General features: G+C 33.0%; 1 protein-coding gene and 1 long non-coding RNA gene across 2 annotated transcripts; both read right to left on the reverse strand.

Annotated features, from left to right (window-relative positions):
- Positions 1-13,626: 13,626 nt before the first annotated feature.
- On the reverse strand, positions 13,627-14,643 carry LOC120143788 (probable RNA-binding protein ARP1). The gene is made up of 4 exons (XM_039158022.1): positions 14,390-14,643; positions 14,160-14,304; positions 13,936-14,047; positions 13,627-13,839 (listed from the first exon to the last, which is right to left on the reverse strand). The coding sequence occupies exons 1-4, from the start codon at positions 14,570-14,572 to the stop codon at positions 13,632-13,634; spliced, it is 648 nt and encodes a 215-aa protein (XP_039013953.1). The 5' UTR covers positions 14,573-14,643; the 3' UTR covers positions 13,627-13,631.
- A 4,135-nt stretch (positions 14,644-18,778) lies between these two features.
- On the reverse strand, positions 18,779-19,087 carry LOC120143839. Its single transcript, XR_005517982.1, has 3 exons — positions 19,060-19,087; positions 18,904-18,975; positions 18,779-18,823 (listed from the first exon to the last, which is right to left on the reverse strand). It is a non-coding gene; the product is annotated as an uncharacterized LOC120143839 (long non-coding RNA).
- Positions 19,088-20,768: the final 1,681 nt, after the last annotated feature.

The following is a 20,768-nucleotide window of genomic DNA, read 5'->3' on the forward strand; positions in this document are numbered from 1 at the left end:
TATTTTCAGTTGTATTTTTGTAGACTTTTTTATTATAATTAAAATATTATTAGTATTTTTATCTTTAAAAAATTATGTTATTAATATATGGGTGCCCACCCTAAACAATATTCCTGGATCTGCCACTGTACTGAATCGTTAAATCTAATTTCAAAAGCCCTAGGTATTCTTTGAAGATAGAGTTCATGAACTTTTTCTTATGTTCTACCTCTGATTTACTTCAAGAAATCCACCAATCGTAAAAAAATATAAAAATAACTTTTTATTGCTCCACACAGTCCAAGACTTTGAATATCAACTATCACATTTAACGCCAACTCTTTAACACCCACTTTTAAAATCTTATTTGCAACATCATCACCGACCTTTGCACAAGAGACAACAACCGGAACAAATGCAACAATGCGAGACCAAGATGGATCGACATAGGTCCACCCTGTTGGATATATCCCACATTAAGAGGCTAAATCCCTTGGAAAGGGTATTTAATGGATGAATTTTACCCTCCTTTGTTGAATGTGATTATATAACTCCCTCGCACATGTACATCACCACCACATGTCAGGTCGTACGTGTTGAACATTTGCGAGCGTTGTATCTTTTAAGAGAAAATATGAAAGTTTTTTTTTAAACTGAAATGAGAATTTATAAAACATATTTATAGGCAAAATAATTTTAAAATTTGTCAAATTAATTATTTGTATATTTATTATGCTAATTGGTAATCCAAAAGTCGATATGTTGTAACAGTTGCATTAGTTGATAGCTTTAAGACCAGGTTCGAATCTTAATTACAACAGACAACATCTTTATTTTTGGAGTTTAATTTCAGCTATTTGCTTTGTTGATTTAAAAGTTATCTCAGTAGTTATTTTGGGAATATGGCCAGGTTCAGCCAACTACATCAGATAAAATTACAACAATTAATCAACATTTAATTTCAAAATTATCCAAATTAAGCTATGTGTGCGGAGGGTCGGACACAAGGACTACAGTGCCAACAACGATTATACTACCAAAATTAGAATAAACCATAACTGAACATTGTTGAGAACATTGACGATGTCATAGCAGTGGTGGTTTCTAAAGTTAACCTGGTGAAGAACAATGCTGAGTAGATCATTGACACTAGCGCTTCCAGACACTTATGTGCCAAACGGGAACTGTTCACTTGGTTCGAGGATATGAAGAATGGTGATCAAGTGTACATGGGGAACTCTAGTAGCTTTGAAGTGTTAGGAAAAGGGAAGTTTCACTAAAGCTAACTTCCAGTAAATATTTATCCTTAAGTTATGTTTTGTATATACATAACCTGCGTAGAAATTTGATTAGTGGTGGATTACTGAATAAGGCAGACATTAAACTAGTTTTTGAAGTCGATATAAACTCATATTTTCCCAGAATGGTGATTATGTAGGGAAATGTTATTAGAATATAGGTTTATCGAAACACAGTTTAATGAAAGTAATAAAACCACCACTTATGCTTATATTGTTAAGGCTCTTGATATGTGGCATGCAAGATTAGGACATGTGAACATTCACTCTCTTAAGAAACTTATTAAAATGAATTTATTTTCTAATCTATACGAGAACTATTAGAACTTATCCTTACTGATCTAGTAAACTTTAGAAACTCTAAAAGTAAGGGAGGTAAACTCTACTATATAACCTTTGTAGATGACTTTTCAAGGTATAAAAAGGTATATCTCCTTAAAACTTCATTTATGAAGTTGAGAACTTCTTTCTTATTTATAAGGTAGAAGTTGAAAATCAACTTGATAGGAGAATAAAATAGATTAGGTCCGATAGAGTTGGTGAATGCAGATTTAACTTTCTTAAGGCAGTGTGTGAAAAGAATGACATTATTCATAAAACCTTTACCCCCAATTCTCTTCAATAGAATGTGGTAGTTAAGAGGAAAACATAACATTAAAGGAGATGATTAACTCTTTACTCTTAAGTTTTGGGTTATTTGATAACATGTGGGGGAAGCCATTCAGTTAAAAAATCATATTTTAAATCGAGTAGCTCATAAGAAATTTAAATGTACCTCAAACAAGTTTTGGAAAGGTTATGAACCTAATTTACAATACCTGAAAGTGTGGGGGTGTTTGGAAAAAAGTTGAAATGCCTGACTTTAAGAAGTCTACAATCGGTCCCAAAACCGTTGATGTAGTGTTTATCGGGTATGCTGCAAATAGTTTCGTATACAGGTTCATGTATCTGCATGATTTATCTATTTTTGAATCTAGAGATGTTGTGTTCTTTGAAGATAACTTCCCTTTAAAGAAACTTAGATTAGGTGTTCAAAATCAAATAGAAAATCGTACCTCAACCTTCTTATGTTACCTTCAATTACTCTAGAGATAGAATTAGAACCTAAAAGAAGTAAAAAACAAAGAGTTGTCACTACCTTTGATCCATATTTCCTAACTTCCTTTATTATTGAATTAAGTAAGGTAGACACTATTTATGTTTCTATACCTCAAGATGTCCTATTAGATGAAGACCCAAAGTCGAATGATGAAGCTATAAGTTCTATTGAAGCTAGTTTTTGGAGAACCGCAATAAATGAAGAACTAGAGTCAATAATGTCTAATCACACTGGAAGTAGGTAGATTTTCCTAGAGGGTTTAGACCGATCAACTCTAAGTTGGTTTTCAGGAAGAAACTTAGGCCATATGGGTCAATCCAAAGATATAAGTCAAAACTAGTAGTTAAAGGATTTACTTAGAAATTTGGCATAAACTTCTTCGATATGTACTCTCTTTTTACGAAAATCTTAATGTACATTGTTTACGATAACTTCTTTTCATAAGTTTCAGGTACACCAGATGGATGTAAATATTGTATTTTTGAATGAAGATCTAGACGAGGATATCTATATAGAGCAATCATCAGGTTTGGAAGCACCTAGCTTGGAAGGCAAAACGTTTAGACTTAAAAAATCACTTTATGGCCATAAACAAGCTCCAAAACAGTGGTACGAGAAATTTCACAAAACCATCTTGAGCTTTGGTTTCATTGTTAATGGAGCGGATACATGCATGTACTCGAAAATGTTCGAGACTTATTGTGTCATTATAAGTCTATATGTTGAAGACATGTTGTTATTCGGTACTAACATTGAATGCATTAACAAAACTAAAAAAAAACTGTCTACTAAATTTGAGTTGACAGACTTATAAGTGGCTGATGTAATCTTAGGAGCTAAGGTTACCAAAACTGATAAGAGATTTTCTTTAAATTAAACACACTATATTAAGAAGGTGTTAAAGAAATTTAACAATTTAAATGTCACATTTGTCAGTGCTCCTTATAACGCTAGTATTTTACTCCTTAATAATAAAGGAAGTAGCGTTTCCCAACAAGAGTATGCTAAAATTATCGGGAGCCTTATTTTTTTAATGAACTATACTTGGTCAGATATATCCTATGTTGTAAGTAGATTGAGTAGATATACTCATAATCCTAGTGGTGAACATTGGACTACACTAAGTCACTTACTTAAGTATCTTAAAGGTACTATAGATTGGAAACTCAATTTAATTGGCTATCATTCAGTTCTAGAAGATTACTATGACACCAACTGGGTTACTGATAATGATAAAGTAAAGTCTACGAATGGGTATGTTTTCACCTTAAGTGGTCATCGATCTCGTGGAAGTATGCTAAACAGACTTGCATTACTCGCTCTACAATGGAGTCAGAGTTCGTTACTCTTGACTTAGCTGGGCAAGAAGCTGAGTGGCTTAAAAACTTATTAGTAGAAATACCCTTGTGGGGAAGACTCCTCCGGTGTCCTTGTTGTATGATTCACAAGTTGCGATATGTATGGCTCAAAACTAAGCTTATAATGGTAAAAATAGACATATTCACATTAAGCATGAATCAATGAGACATTTAATAAGGAATGAAGTACTCTCTTTAGAGTATGTGAAGCTAGAGAGGAACCAAGCTGATCCTCTTACCAAAAGGCTTAGTCAAAAATTAGTTCTGGATTCATCGAGGGGGATGGGTCTAAAGCCTATTGGTTGTGGAATTCATGGTGTATACCTAACTTAGTTATCTAAGTTTAATGTGGTCAAACGAAACCATGGAAAGACTCATAGTGTAAATTCTCTTACCTATCCCTAAGGTGAATAATGTACATGCAAAATATGAGTTTAATTGCTCTTAATAAATTTATAGCTTAGACTTTGGGTTGTCTTAGTGGGAAAAACTTGATGAATTTACCGATTTTTGGTTGAATATATATTTTTAATAAGTTTACAACCCAGAGTTGAGTGGGTAGTCCTAATCGCGAAGGACTAGGTGAACTTACTGTTAGAGAAGATGCTTTTTCTTAACACTCTTAATGAATTCAAACCAAGAGTTTGGGTGTTCCTAGTGAGAATGACACATTGAATTAATTGAATAATGAGGTTGAATATTTATTCTTAATGATTTCTTAACCCAGAGTTTGATTGTTCATTTAAAATGAACTTTAAGAAATTCACCTTACCTATATGTGAGGATGAACTATTGTAAAAGCTTTTAGTTATTTCATAGCCCGGTTTTGGGTGGTTTATGTTGAGATAAAATTGATGAAATAACCTACGTAAGTGAGAAGAATTAGTAATCTTCTATGAAAAATATTGGATTATTTTTCTAATACACTTATTAGAATCTTGATGAAAGAGGGTTACTCTTATGAGTTCACCCTAATCTTAGAAAGTTTAAGATTCATTCGCTTGTCTAAGAAAAAATTACTCATTATTATTGTGTACTATTTTTAGATACATTCATTAGTGCTTAAGTTGCTAATCTCATAATTGATATTCTCTCATTTTTTAATCAAAGTTTTTCTTCCTCAAAGAATTGTTTTCATATTTGTGGGGGATTTTTAGTTCTATCCCATATTAAGAGGGAAAATCCCTTAGGAATGGTATTTAAAGGATCATATTTACCCTCATTTAGTGAATATGGTTAGATAACTCCCTCGCACGTACGTGTTGTCGCTATTCGTCCAGCCTGACTCGGCTCGTGGTCGTGATCGTGGTAATACGTGTCTTCGACACGTCCGCTCGCGTTGTATCTTTTTAGAGAAAAAATAGAAGAATTTCTTTGAAACCAAAACTGAAATGAGAATTTGTAAAATGTATTTATAGGAAAAAAAATTTTAAATTGGTCAGATTAATTATCTGAATATTCACTGTGCTAGCTGGTAATATGAAAATCAATTTGTTGTATGAGTTGTGCAAGTTGGTATTTTAATAGAAGTGCTAGCTATTAATACTGGAATTTGAGTTTTCAGAGATCGGACCTAGATAAATTTGAGGCTAGGTTCAACCAACTACATCAGATAAAAATATTTAATTTTGGAATTAAATCAGTGATTTAGTACTGATTTATTTTTACGATTTTATTCCTCTAATCAGCCTATAAATAAAGAGGTTTTTCTCTCAGTTTCTTCATCCAACAATTCAAAGCATGTCATCTCCTTTACATATTTCACTGTTGTCCACCCTGAAATTCGGGTGTACGAATTTCTAAATAGTTATGCTAACATCGGAGGACGGTCGCTTATAGCAACGATTACACATATCGAGATAATTTATTTCTAAGACAGTGGTTTATACTATGATACAGTTGTTTGATTTACTCTTTAAATATTTTATTAATTTCCAATCATTGCTAACAATTTTATTTTGTAGATTTTATTTCCAACACGCCTAGCCTGGAAATAGAATCAAAACTTAGATCAAAGACAAAGGACTAATGCCTCTATGACTTCTATGGTAGCCAATAGTACCAATCTTAAGAAACATCAGTCAAATGCACCCAATTAGTCCACATAACCCAATGAAGTATCATCTTTCAAGGTCCTGATAACACCTCAATAGAGCTAAGAATGCTTAGCTTCAACAACTTTTCAAGCCCCGTTAGAAAATCCTTTCAATAGAGCTACCTTCCTAGATAACAGAAGGATCCAATCCTTGACATGTGAATCATAATGTAAGAACCAAATAACCTGTCAGACATGCGAAGAGATTATAATGCAAAGGAACGGTAACTACAATATGAATGTGTCAAATTAACAATTGTTGATAATCTATATATTCTTTTTTTCAGCAATTATCGGTTTTTATATTTTGGACTCTAGAAATGAAATGTAAAACTCATTGATCTAGTAGGAGCATTCCATATATCATTGAAACGTAAATTTATCGGTTTCTATAATGCATTAGATTTAAAGGGGTCAAGTATCAACTTAGTGACTACTTTATTGTCACTTTCAATCAATGCGCTATAGTTATATAGCCACTTTGAGTTGAGAAAGAAGTTACCTGCAAATTTATTGGCTAACAATTTTACCAGTGGATGAGAGCTGATGTCAATCAGATTGGACAAGTAAAGATGTTCCTAAAACATTTCTTAAGATCCCACCAATACCACATCGATCATCGCCACTATTTCAAGCATCATCCACATTAAATTTAAGAAAACCAGAGGAAGAGGGACTATATTAGTACCTCTTTGGGATTATTCGAACAAAGACGATTATTCCCTAGAAAGGTTAGATTAAGAATTAAATCATTCATAGAGATCTTTGCGTCCAGGAATTTGGTCTTATACCATCAAGCAATTGAGGTTTGATAAGGAGAAAAAGCTGATTGGCATAAAAGTTTTTATCTCTAAATACTATTTCATTTCAACACAACCATAAAGATTGGATTATTGCAAAAGGAACAAGGGACCATATTGGATTAAAATAACTCCCACAATAGACAGCTTGCCACGCTATAATGAATGATGTCAGGCTTACGGAAAGACAGAACACACTCCTCAAATCGCTACTCATTTGGACTATATATTCCATGGTAGCATGCATGAGAAAAATATATATCTTCAACATTTTCAGAATTTACTTTAGAAAAGGGACAAAGGATGGCAAATGTTGGATTTGAGTCAAATTTATCTAGCTCAATCTTGATGGAAGCTTTATTCTATATAACTAATCATATAAAAGCCTCGATGTTAGGTATGGCTCATAAATATATCGGTAAAGAAGTCTCGTAGTAGGGGTTACGATTATGTGGGTTGAGGGTGTGGGGGCGTAGCCCCCGCGGTATGGTACAGGGTTATTTTTATAAATATATATACCAGGGTTTATTTATTATAAAAGAAGATGTAACCAAAACCTATGAGACATTGAATAAAAATTCTAGCACCGCCTAGGGCACCGAGGACGTAAGCACATTGCTAAATCTCGTTAAAATTCTTATGCTCTTTCTGTTTTCTTTACCCGATTATTCAACAATTGGTATCAGATGTCAGGAGTCAAATTTGAAGTTACGAAATTTGATGGTCATGGTAACTTCAGATTATGGAAAACAAGGGTGAAGGATCTGTTGGCGCAGTAAAGGATCTGTTGGCGCAGCAAAGGATCCTGAAGGCTTTGCGACCTACAAAGCCGGCGTCGATGGAGGAAGAAGATTGGGAAGAATTGTAGCAGCGAGCGGCAGGAACCATACCAATATGTTTGACGGACGAGGTCATGTATCACGTCAGGAATCTATCGTCTCCAGATGAAATTTGGAAGAAGTTGAAAAGTCAGTTTATGTCCAAATCCTTAACGACTAAAGTAGCGGTTGTATGGGCTGAAGATGCAGGACGATCATGATTTGGTGCAACACGTGAATGTCTTCAATCAAATCATTTTTGATTTGACTCGGCTTGATGTGAAAATTGAGGACGAAGATAAAGCGATGATTCTGTTGTGTTCGTTGCCTCCCTTTTATGAACACATGGTGATTACTCTTACATGTAGAAAGAGACTATCAAAGTTGAGGAGATTACTGCAGCCTTATTGGCTCACAACCAGCGGAAGCAGAATGCAGGGAAAATCTCTCAAGCTGATAGCTTATATGTCAAGGGTAATCCAGACCATGGACGGAATCCAGAGAAGGCAGGGTCTGGGAAGTGGAATTTCAGATCCAAATCTAGGGATAAGAAGACAATTCACTGTTACAAGTGCAAGGAGGCGGGACATATGAAGTGATACTGTCCGAAGTTGAAAAAGTAGACTGATGAGAAGTGTGATGACTCATCCAAGTCTATGAATGTGGTCAAGGATGACAATTCTGATTGCAGTGAGGGTGATATGCTCTCTATTTCAACGACTCAACTGATGGATGCCTATATTCTTGATTCTGGATGTTCCTATCATATAATGCCAAATAGGGATTGGTTTTCGACATATAGGTCGATTAATTCTAGTTCTGTTTATTTGGGTGATGATCGATGTTACAATATTATTGGTATTGGTGATGTCAGAATTAAGATGTATGATGGTTCTGTTCGGACGTTGTTTGGTGTTCGATATATCCCAGATTTGAAGAAGAGTTTGATTTCTTTGGGCACTTTGCACAATAATGGTTTTATCCCTAAGGCTGATGAGGATAGAGAAACCATTCGGATTGTTAAAGGAGCTTTGACTGTGATGAAAGGAAAGATGACTGCAGGGAATATTTACAGATTGTTAGGGAGTATCGTTGTAGGTGGAGTTCATTCTGTTGAGTCCTGTGATGATACTACCAAACTGTGGCATATGCATATTACTCATCTTAGTGAATGTGGTATGGTTGAATTACATAAAAGAAATCTGTTGCATGGTGTTAAAAGCTGTAAGCTCGATTTTTGCAAGTATTGTGTTCTTGGTAAACAAACTAAAGTTCGTTTCAAGAATGGGAAGCATACAACTGAAGGGATTCTTGATTATGTGTATGCTGATGTATGGGGGCCTTCCACGACATCGTCTTTGGGTGGATCTAGGTATTATGTTACTTTTATTGATGATTTTTCATGGAAAGTTTGGGTGTATTTTTTAAAACAGAAGTTTGATGTTTTTGAGAAGTTCAAACTGTGGAAAACAGAGGTAGAAAACCAAACATGACGAAAAATCAAGTGTTTTTGGACTGACAATGGTACGGAGTACACAGATTAAGAGTTTCTAAACTTCTGTAAAGAGCATGGGATTAAGAGGCATTTTATAATACGCAAGACAACACAACATAATGGTGTTGCGGAACGGATGAACAGGTCGTTGAATGAAAGAGCCAGATGTTTGCGGTTGAATACGAGGCTTCCCAAACACTTCTAGGCTGAGGTTGTTAACATGGCGTGTTATCTTATCAATATATTGCCAAGGGCATCATTGGCTGGGAAAGTTGCAGAAGAGGTATGGACTGGTCATGATGTTACTTTTGATCACTTACAGATTTTTGGTTGTCCTGCTTATGTGCATGTACCTGCTGATGAGAGATCCAAACTTGATGCAAAATTGAAGGAGTGCATTTTTCTGGGTTACAAGACAGGTGTCAGAGGATTCAAGTTATGGGATCCAGTTGCGAAGAAAATTGTGATCAATAGAGATTTTTTTTATAAACAACCCATGTTACAGAAGAAGAAATACACGACAGTGGTGGATTTCGAGAGTTTCCAATTGATAAAATAGAAACTTCTCAACCGAATTCTGGTGGTTCCGCTACAGATGATTTGCAGGATTATAGTCTCGCCAGAGATAGGGTGATACGGATGAATATAAAGCCTCTGAACAGATTGGGTTTTGAAGACTTGGTCTCTTTTGCACTTACTGTTAGCAGTGATGATCTGGTTACCTTTCATGATGTTGTTACTAGTCAGGAAAATGACAAGTGGATGGTTTCCATGGTTGAGGAGATGGAGTCTTTGAATCACAATCACACATGGGAGTTAGTTCGCCTTCCTGAGGGTAAGAAGCCTATTGGTTGCAAATGGGTGTATAAGAAGAAACCAATAGTAACAGAAAAAGAGGGAGAGAATTTCAAGGCTCATTTGGTAGCAAAGGGTTTTTCACAGCAGAACTTACATTGGTGGCTAGTTGAGATTTGCATTTAGACCAGATCGATGTTAAAACTGCTTTTTTGCATGGTGATTTAGAGGAGCATATATACATGCAGCAGCCTGAAGGTTTCACTCAACCTGGAAACGAGCTTTTAGTTTACAGATTGAAGAAATCTTTGTACGGGTTGAAACAGTCTCCGAGACAATGGTACAAACAGTTTGACTCCTATATTATCAAGATCGGCTACAAGCAATGTGAGTATGATTGTTGTGCCTATGTTAAGAGCCTTGATGATGGTTCTTTTATTTTTTTGTTATTGTATGTTGATGATATGTTAATTGATGCGAAGAACATGGATGTTGTTATCGGGTTGAAAACTTTATTGAGTCAGGAATTTGATATGAAAGATTTAGGTGCTGCAAAGAAAATTCTTGGAATGGAAATTTGTAGGGACAGAGACTCAAAGAAACTATGGTTATCTCAACGGGGTTATGTTGAGAAAATGCCAGAAAGGTTTGCGATGAGCAGCGCAAAACCAGTGAACACTCCATTGTCGAATCACTTTAACCTCTCATCAGAACAGTGCCCTAAGACAGATAAGGAAACTGAAGATATGACAAAGGTTCCATATTCTAATGATGTTGGTTGCTTGATGTTTGCAATGGTATGTACTCATTCTGATTTAGCTCATGTTGTTAGTCAAGTTTGTAAGTACATGTCTAAACCTGGTAAGTAACATTGGGAAGCAGTCAAATGGATCTTTAGGTACTTAAAGGGTACTATGGGACATGGAATTATTTTTGGTAGTCAGCGGGATAATCCTTTGGTTGTAGGATATGTGGATTCAAACTATGCGGGTGACTTAGATAATAGAATATCTATAACAGGGTATGTCTTTACTCTTGGTGGAGGGCCTATTTGTTGGAAGTCTATTGTTCAATTTGTTGTGGCATTATCTACAACTGAAGTTGAATACATGGCAGCGACTGAAGCTGCAAAAGAATCTTTATGGCTTACTGGTTTAGTGAAGGAGTTGGGTGTTCAGCAAGGTGGAGTTCAGTTGCTTTGTGACAATCAAAATACTATTCACTTGGCTAAGAAACAGGTATATTGTGCTAGAACTAAGCATATTGATGTAATACTTCACAAGATCAGAGAGTTTGTTGCATCTGGAGAGATTTTGTTTCAGAAGGTACATACTGATGAGAATGCCGCTGATATGTTCACCAAGCCAGTTACGACAGACAAGTTCATACATTGCTTGAACTTGTTGAATGTTTCGAGTTGTTAAAGAAGTAAGGTAACCCAACCCACATTGAATGTTTCCTAAGGGGCAGGATATTCGCCAAGGTGGAGATTTGTTAGGTATGGCTCATAAATATACCGGTAAAGAAGTCTCGTAGTGGGAGTTACGATTATATGGGTTGGGGGTGTGGGGGTGCAGCCCTCGTAGTACGGTAAAGTGTTATTTTTGTAAATATGTACCAGGGTTTATTTATTATAAAGGAGATATAACAAAAACCTATGAGACATTGAATAAAAATTCTAACGCCGCCCAGGGCACCGAGGAAGTAAGCACATTGTTGAACCTCGTTAAAATTATTATGTTGTTACCATTTTCTTTACCCGATTATTCAACACTCGACTTTGGGGTAGCTAGTCCCAGCAATACAATCTTCTTCCATTTGACTCTGTTGGCAGCACTAGGAACAAGAAGCTTACATATGGATTTGATCAAAAACGATTCATCGTTGGATCCACCCTATTTGATCCAGTATCAATCAATACTTTAAGCTTGGAATCCCTCTAGGTCTCCCAAAATTTATTCAATTGATCAATTTTCCATTGGAATGGATTGCCTCAAGGGAATTTTCCATACCCAACCATTTGAAACTTTGTATCCAAACTCAGCGATCATCCCGTTTTATTGGTGGCTAAAACAAAAATGCAAGGATATTTCAATTTCAAAGGAACCTCACTGATACAAATACCAGTCTAACATCGTATCGACTTATCATCACCTACTTGAAGAATCATGTTTTTCGGGAGATTTTTTCAACAAGGTCATATGTGTAGAAAGAGATGATGATGTCTCTCCAATATAAAAAATGCAAGGATATTTCAATTTCAAAGGAACCTCACTGATACAAATATCAGTCTAAAAAAATTGTGTTTCTTAATTAGCACTCGTCTCCAAACTTTGTCCTTTTCAAGATTAAATCTTCATATCCATTTGTCTAAGAGTGATATGTTCATAGTCTCAAAATCTATGATACTGAGGCCATCAGCATTAATTTGTATACATAAGGTTGGTCATTTTACCTAGTGGATTTTCTTTCCTTCCAAGGATTCTCCCCATAAGAAATTAGATACAAAGCTAAATAAGCGCTTACCCACCGTAATTAGCATCCAAAAAAGATACATAAAATAAGAGAAGAGACAAGACAACACAGATTTAACCAAGATGATCCTTCCCCCAATTGAGAATAGATTTGATTTTAACCCTGCTAATCTCTATGTTACTTTATTGACTACAGGGTCCGAAATCGCAATCATGTTACGTTTTGCTTCAAGAGGGAATCCCAAGTAGTCAGAGGAAAAAGACCCCACAGAACATCAACTACGAGATGCCCACTTTTTAATGGATTCCTTATAAACATTAATCCCAAAGATCCTAATTTTTTATATTGATTTTAAGGCCAACAGTAAATTTGTAGACTCGTAACTTAAGTGAAACCAAAATAAAAATAATGATTAATAATTAAAATTCTTCTCTTTTTAACATTATTTTAATAACTATTTTTTAATTAGTCTGGGTGATTATAATAGATAGTATCTATTTGAAAGACTCTCAACCGTTTGACAATAAACATTCTTAACTACTAAAGCTACTTGGTTTGTGTTACCTCTAAACATCACAAATTACATACTTTATATAAAAAGCATGTTCTTATTATTTTCATATTGCTTTAATTAAAATAAATGCAAAAAATTTGCTTGGATGAGGCGTCGGAAAAATATTTTCTTTTATAAAGGGTGGTGTTATAATGTTTAAGAAGAAGTCTGGATATTTTATGTAATCTCATATTCTATTAATTAAATAATAAAATCTTACATTCCAACCAAGTACATTAAATAATATTCGACCATTGATTAGATTATTGGGAAAATGCATAAATATTTCCTTTAAAGTTTACATTTTATACTTATATTTGAATCTAGAATTATTCAACACACTATAGTTGAAAATGGTAATACTATACTGAGAGAGATTAATCAACCCATAAGATTTGGGCAAATCAAAATACATGATTTTATTACTTCATTTCCCTCTAATGTTGAAAGAGAATGAAAGAATTTAATCAAACATCTAAGAATAAAATATTTTTCCTTTGCATTCCATCTTTCTTCAGTCAACCTTCCTAGCAGCTTTCACCTGCTTCAAAACAAAATTAGACATATACGTTGTATTAATAAATCATGATTATCTGAAATATAATCTCATAATAAATAAATAACTACTTTATTGTATAGGAAAATATAAAATTACATATATTTCAAATATTATAAGATACTTTGAGTATATAAACATTGTATTAAAATATACATCAGATTATATTCATGTTTTAGATGATAGAACAGTTTGGTAGGAAATAATAATACCCTGAATCCCTTAGCACACCAGTTTGGCAGTGGGGTCCATATGATAAAGGTTTCTTTTTTTTTTTAATATGACAATGATTTACTTCCATGTTATCATGTTAGTCACCATCATGAAGGATCAAATGGATGTTACCTGAATTAGGAATAATTGGTGATGGGTGGAAGACTGATGGAAATCCCGATGCGGGTGATTGATGGTAGTGATAATAAGGGTACATCGGCATCAATGTGCTGGCACCTAAAATAGGCCGCCCTGCTGCTGGACGTGCTTGACCGAAATGTCCATTCATGTATGCAGGAGAGTAGCTGAAACAGAGTTGGAAAAAGAAAAATGCAAGTTACGGAAAAATCCAACTCTCTTACCATGCAACTTCAATAACCTCAACGTATCAATTATCAAACCCGTAGAGAGGAATGGCCTGATGAAACGCCGGAGCTGATGTTCCGGCTGGATAATACAATTGCACATGATTAGCTGCTGCAACTGACGTGGCTCTCCGTCCAACCTTGGATCCTTCATGATCGAACTCCACAAGATTAGACCTTTATGATGCTCATATTCGCATAAATGCCATCCCTATACTTTTTCCAAACACAATATAACTGAAATTATGACAAAAGAGTACCTTGTTGCGGTGGAGGAGCGGAGGAGGCAGACCTCGGGCGATGAGCACCGAGGGAGGCGATGTTACAGTTGGCACGGCGGCCGTTAATGATGGGAGTGGGGTCCTCGCAGGCTTTGTTTGCAGCTTCAGCATCCTTAAATGTAACCTTTTTAAATGGAGAGAAAAATTAAAAGAGACAGAAAGAATGGTAGAGATGAACTGTATCGATTGAAAAAGAAAAAGTAGCTTACGAATCCATAACCTTTGGATCGGCCGGTGAGTTTATCGGAAATAATGACAGCTTCGAGGATCTCACCGTATTTCTGGAAATGCTGTCTCATGGCTTCTTGAGGAGTTTCCCAAGCTAAACCTCCCACGAATACTTTGGTTAGTGTCGTATCTCCAAACTGCCCCACATTATTACTCATACCCATGCCCAGAAAACAAAAATCAGCAGCAAAATCTGAGGTTTTTGGTAGAGAAAAAAAAATAAAAGAACCCACTGAATCAATAGGCAGGGAAGGGCACGATATAAAGAGAAATCCCATAGCCAGCTCAATACCCATGATTCTATTTATTTAAAAATAAAAATATTTTCTTAATTAAAACTAAATATTCATAATTAAATTTATGAAAATTTTTGTTAAATTTTATTTTATTGTTTATATTCAGAATTAATATATTTCTCTTTTAATATAGAATTAATATATTTCTTAAAATGAACATTAATGCTAAATAGGTTATATTAACTCATGAAAGATTTGAAAGAAGAAATGAAGCGAAACACAAGGAGACAGTGAAGCAAAAGCAAGAAACAGGTAGACTTTTGTCGCATTTATTACATTATCAACGTGATCACACGCATTTATGCACTAACTTCTTTACTTATTATATCCAAACTTTCCTTCTTTCTATTATTTTTCTTTTTTTCTCTTTCATATTTGTCGAGATTAAAATTGGAGACGCTAACAGTAGATTTTAAAAAAATTAGAGTGAACATATACATTAATAATATAAATTTTTGTACAAAATAAATATAAATAAAATTTAAAATTAACATTATTAATAAATTAAATAATTAATCAAAGAAAAGTTAAAGACGTATTCATCCTAAATTAAGAATAGATCTATGAATAGTGGGTTATTCGTAATTAAACTCATGATCGTGGATTACATTATTTATATTTCCCACAAGAATATTAGTAAAAAAAAATTGTGCATTACTTTTCTTTACACTTTTTTTAAAAATTAAAAAGAGACATCAATGCAGAAAATCACGTGGGGACCCACTCCATTCCAACATGGCAAAATTTCCTACGAATTTATGTCTTAGCTGTCATTTGTCGAAGTCCTCAATTTGCAGTTATAAATGTAAGAAACAAATCACTTATGTCCTGATGATCAAAAGAGAAGAAGATATGTGCCCTAAAACCGACAACTCTGTATTTCAAGTTGATCCCAAGTATGGAAGAATATATAATTTTATATTAGAAATTTTTTTTAAAAAAATTGTATGAATAGAAGAATTTATAAAATTTTAAAAATTACAAAAATAATTTTTAATAAAAATATCTTAAATATACTATAATTTTAAATTTTCATGGACCAATTACCTTACCCACCCCTTGATCCATCTCATGCTGGATCTCAAGCTCAGCAGAATATTTTTTTTAAGATTTAAGATAAATATTCAATAATTAATTGATTTGATAGTTATGTTTTGGATACCTACACTCCAATCTTCAAATACGATCAGGTACGGACGCATGATTTTATGTTAGGTGACGAATTTAAAATTAAGAAGGGCGAACTAAAATTCCAAGGGGACAAAAACATATTTTCAATAGAAAATACATCGAAAAAATCTAAAGTATATGATAATTTTAAATTTTTAGGGGACGAATGTCCCTACCCGTTCCCTCGGTTCATCCCTGAATACGACCATCAAATTAGATTGAAAACTTGATTATGACTTACCTATACTCTTAAACATTTTCAATCATTTGAATTTTTCAAAATTCACCTCAAAGACCTTCAATAGATTGGAATATAAAGAAGATAACAAAAACAAAGGAATCGTAAGAAAGTTAATGTATGATTTTATATACAATTTGACCCTTAAATTATAATGTATCTCAATTTAACCCTCTACGTGTCATTGATTAAATGGATAGAAAGCTCACACTTCTTGTAACGCTTTCAACAAAAAAAAAGCTAAAAACAGTGATGAAATAAAATTTCAATGATCGCTTTTAATAAAAAAAAAGGAAATTGTAAGGGCTAAAACAGAAATTCATGTATAGTTAAGGTGTGAGCACGTTGCATGAGGATTGTGGTAGCCATTTAATTATTTTATTCTCATCTCTTTGTAATAATAAAAAAGGTAATTTAAAAATAATAAAAATGAAATGAAAGCGGTGATTTAAAAGCTAAATTGGTGTTGAATCATGATAATTTTGTAAGATAATATTTATTTATTTATTTAAATTGATCTACGAGCCCATGTGATAAAAATTATTTCAGAAAAACAAAAGAACGGAAAATCAAGGCATGACTTAAGGAAGCCTAAATTATCGGCATATTTGGCTGAAATAATTTGTTTTCAATGCTTATACGTCATAAAAACAATTCCAAACGTTTAAAATTATTTAAGATTTCAGTGGTCGATTTATTTTATTTGAAAATATGATATTTATAACTTAAAATAACTTTTTAGAATTTATACAATAACTCCAAAAAATAGTTATAAAATAAAATAACTTTTTTTAGAATTGTTATATATTTTTGAAAAATTTAAATCTAATTCTAATCATAATCATACTTAGAATCAATTTGGAAGACGTTAAAAAAGTGACTTTTAAAAGTACAATAAAAAAGAAATTTTAAAAGTGTTGTTTAGAAGTACAGTTTAAAATTTAATTTTTTGAAATTGTTGTTAAAAAGTGAATTTGAAAAGATAAAAATGTTCATTATAGACATTATTTCATAAATTAAAAATATAAAATTTAAATTATATTTACATTTATTAATACTATAATATATAAAATATATCACTTAAACTATAATAAAAAATATAAAAAATATTTCAAGATAAATCATTATTTATTATAAAAACATATTTTATAATAACTCACTATTAATATTGTAATACGTAAATCGTGATTTTTATTTATTTCTAAATAATTCAAATAAATTATTAAGTAATAATTATTTTTTAAGGATTTTAATATTAAATTATTAAATTATTAAAATAAAATGTAATACATAATTGAGTTGAGCCCATGCATTAATAAGGGTAAAGTTATAATTTGCTCCCAAATGTAAAGTTGAAAATGAAAAAGCTACAAATCCTAGCTTTTGCGGTTGATTTGAAACTACCGTTTTCATCGTAATTTTTTTCATTAATTTTTAACTGTTTGACATTAATTTTGTGGTCAAAACAAGCTTTTTAACTAAAAGTGAATCTAAAAAGCTACTCCAAACGGAGCCTTAGAGCAGAAGGGAAGTGAAACTGTAAGGGAAGGAATGCGAATATTCCTAGTAAGTCTAGAACTCATAACCTAAGAGAATATGAAAAAACAAATATGAGCAGCTTGACTAACCGATCAAATATGTTCACTAAGAATTGTTACATTTTACCAACAATTAGTTGGTCCAATGGGATGATGCATTAGATTCTTTAAGCAATATCAGGGGTTCGAACTTTGGAGTTTGCAAATGAAGTAAATTGGGTTGGGAGATCGTCCTCGCTTCTGTAGTACCTGATCTGTATTAATCAGTCAATAGATCAGATACAAGTGTTTAACTAAAAAAATTGTTACATTTTTAGACCCTTGTAGTTTATAGCGTTCAAACTTGAAATCTCTAAGATAACAACCATCTCTTTAACCAAGCGTTCTAAATTATTTTAACTATATACTTAATTGATTTTTTAATTATTTTATGAGGGCATTTTGAAGTTTAGGTTAAATTTATTTATTTTATGAGGATCTTTTGACATTCAAATCAACTTTAATTATGAATGAATTTATTTAGTGACCTCATTGGTAGAATGGAATATTGTTCTTCTTATAAAATATGTATGTGTTGTCAATAGGCTTTTTATTGAAATATCACCTTCAAACCCATTAATTACCTGTCAGACACCCTCTCTCCTAATATTACCAATCAAGAACTCTTTCTGACAAAGCAACAATAAAGTGCGGATCACCATCCGCGCCGCGCTTTCACGGGGTTCTATCTGAGTTGGCACCACGTAAAGGAATGCGCGGATCGTCATCCACATCTTCGGTAAACCTCTGATATATACAGAAGGCACGAATTATGACGTGCGCCTTCCATGAGAAATGTTGACATGGCACCATGTGAGAAGGCATGTTTCAAAGGGCATGCCTTTCAAGGTTCACATAATCCCTCAAAGAATTTTAAAAAAATATGCTTAAAAAATAAAACTATAGGAAATAACATCGTAATTTAATACATATTAGTTCCATGAGTTGAAGAGCTTAATGGGGTTAGCTTATATAGGAATATTATAGTGTTTAAGTTATGTTTCTTGACAATGTGAGATAAAAATTAAAAGGTGTATTCCTTAACTTTTATATATCTATATATAATGAATCTACTTATACACTATTGTTAACTCCTTCGGGATCTCCCCTTTAAAATTGTTAAAGCTCAGATACCTAATCAATTTTTTTTGGTTTGTAGAAAGCAACAATCTTGATTATCATAATGTGAAAAAATACTTCCAGATACTTCTTACAGATGTGTTAGACTCTTAAGCTCGCCAATTTTAGAAGGAAGAACATCTTGTAGTTTATTCCATCTCAAATTACTACAACAAAAACATATAATTAAATAAATTACATGAAAATCGCCCATTATCTCATAATTTAGATTTAAAACAAAAAGAACATACAATATTTTAAGGCGTTTGAGTCACCCGAATATAATTGATCTTATATTTGATCTTACATGAATATATCGTTTCCCCTTTAATATATATCAACTTCAAAATTTAATTTAGTATAAACCTTAATAATAAATATCAACATAATGTAATTATTTAAATATATTAACATATAAAAATATCAAATCATAATTAATATAAACCTTAATAATAAATATTAACCTATTGTAATTTAACAATAGTATATAAGTAGATTCATTAGATATAAAGATAAAAAAAAGTTAAGGAATACACCTTTTAACTTTTATCCCACGTTGTCAAGAAACATAACCTAAACACTCCAATATACCTATATAAACTAACCACATTAAACTCTTCGACTCATGAAACAAATATGTATTAAATTACAATATTAGTCATTATAGTTTTATTTTTTTAATTTTTAAAGCATGTTTTATTAAAATGCTTTGAGGGATGATGTTTTATCATGTGGCGCTATGTCAACATTTTTCATGGCATGTGCGCTTCATGATCCATGCATTTTGTATATGTCAAAGGTTCAGCGAAGGTGTGGATATGTGGCGTCAACTCGGACAGAACCTCGCAAAAGTGCGGATGGTAATCTGCGTTTTGTTAGAAATAGTGCTAGATTGATAATATTAGGGGAGAGGATGCCCGACAGGTAATTAATGGGTTTGAGGGTGCTATTTCAGTAAAAATGTCTTGTCAATAAGATAATAATTTTTTTAAAATAAATTTTACCCTATAATTACTCTATATATTTTATAAAAAAAAATTATAACCGATCACTCCTGCAGTTAGATTTTAAATTTCTAAAAGAGAAACCAGCCTCAAGATCCAAAACCAAATCCAATTTAAATCATATAAAAAACTTTTTCAGTTGGTTTATCTCTAACTAATAGTTTGATTTCTTACTATTGTTGGGTAGGGTTGATAACATGTTAAAGCACACCTAACTAGCTAAATAAAAATCAAATCCACAAAGCAATAACTCAAATTTCCGTCACATAATGCTTGGGGCACCCAGTGCTCAAGCATGAAGGCGATAGCTGGTGCCCAGTGGCAATGCTGCTCGAGAACATTGACCCAGCACTGCTACAGGCTTGTTCTTTCACAAACTAGATAACATATCAAGCAATGAACAAGTATCTGATACAGGCATGTTTCCAACACGTGTATATGTATTTTCCTTTCCACAGGTTTTCTATATATTTCTTATAAGACCATATCCTCGTATTCGTGTCAGGAAATGTGTTGGATATGAATGTCGCATTCGAATTATACTTAAAAAAAATAAGATTTGGAGCAACATAGCTACAGAGGGATCCTATATTAATCAGCTAAGTCGAAAATAGGGTTTACTAAAGAATCTGCATAATAATCTGCCATTTCAAATAATCATTTCATTTCAAAGCTACTAAGATTTATGGTGTTTATAAGATAGTCTAGGCGACTCTTCAGTTTTCTGGAAGCACTATATCCAGAACTCGTGTCTGAATACCACATTTGAAACATGACACCCCCACAATCTCAAAATCATCAAACAAAGTTAAGCAAGATTAAGATATAAAAAAATTCAATAACTGAACAATGAACATATATACTCGCTAGTGATGAAGCTGATGAACTCAGGAACACATTCTTGAACGGTATCCTTAGCAATTCTCCCATTAGAAGGCAAAGCCTTCTTCATGATT

This window comes from Hibiscus syriacus, unplaced genomic scaffold, assembly GCF_006381635.1.
Source record: "Hibiscus syriacus cultivar Baekdansim isolate YM2019G1 unplaced genomic scaffold, ASM638163v2 tig00110864_pilon, whole genome shotgun sequence".
In the NCBI taxonomy this organism is placed as follows: Eukaryota; Viridiplantae; Streptophyta; class Magnoliopsida; order Malvales; family Malvaceae; genus Hibiscus; species Hibiscus syriacus.

What these genes read in the sequence shown, in the direction of transcription:
- LOC120143788 (XM_039158022.1), bottom strand. Translation starts at nt 14,572, where the DNA reads ATGGGTATGAGTAATAATGTGGGGCAGTTTGGAGATACGACACTAACC. An exon ending in GATCCAAAGGTTATGGATTC is followed by an intron (nt 14,305 to 14,389) that starts GTAAGCTACTTT and finishes CCATTTAAAAAG; the next exon opens with GTTACATTTAAGGATGCTGA. An exon ending in CAGGCCATTCCTCTCTACGG is followed by an intron (nt 13,840 to 13,935) that starts GTTTGATAATTG and finishes ACTCTGTTTCAG; the next exon opens with CTACTCTCCTGCATACATGA.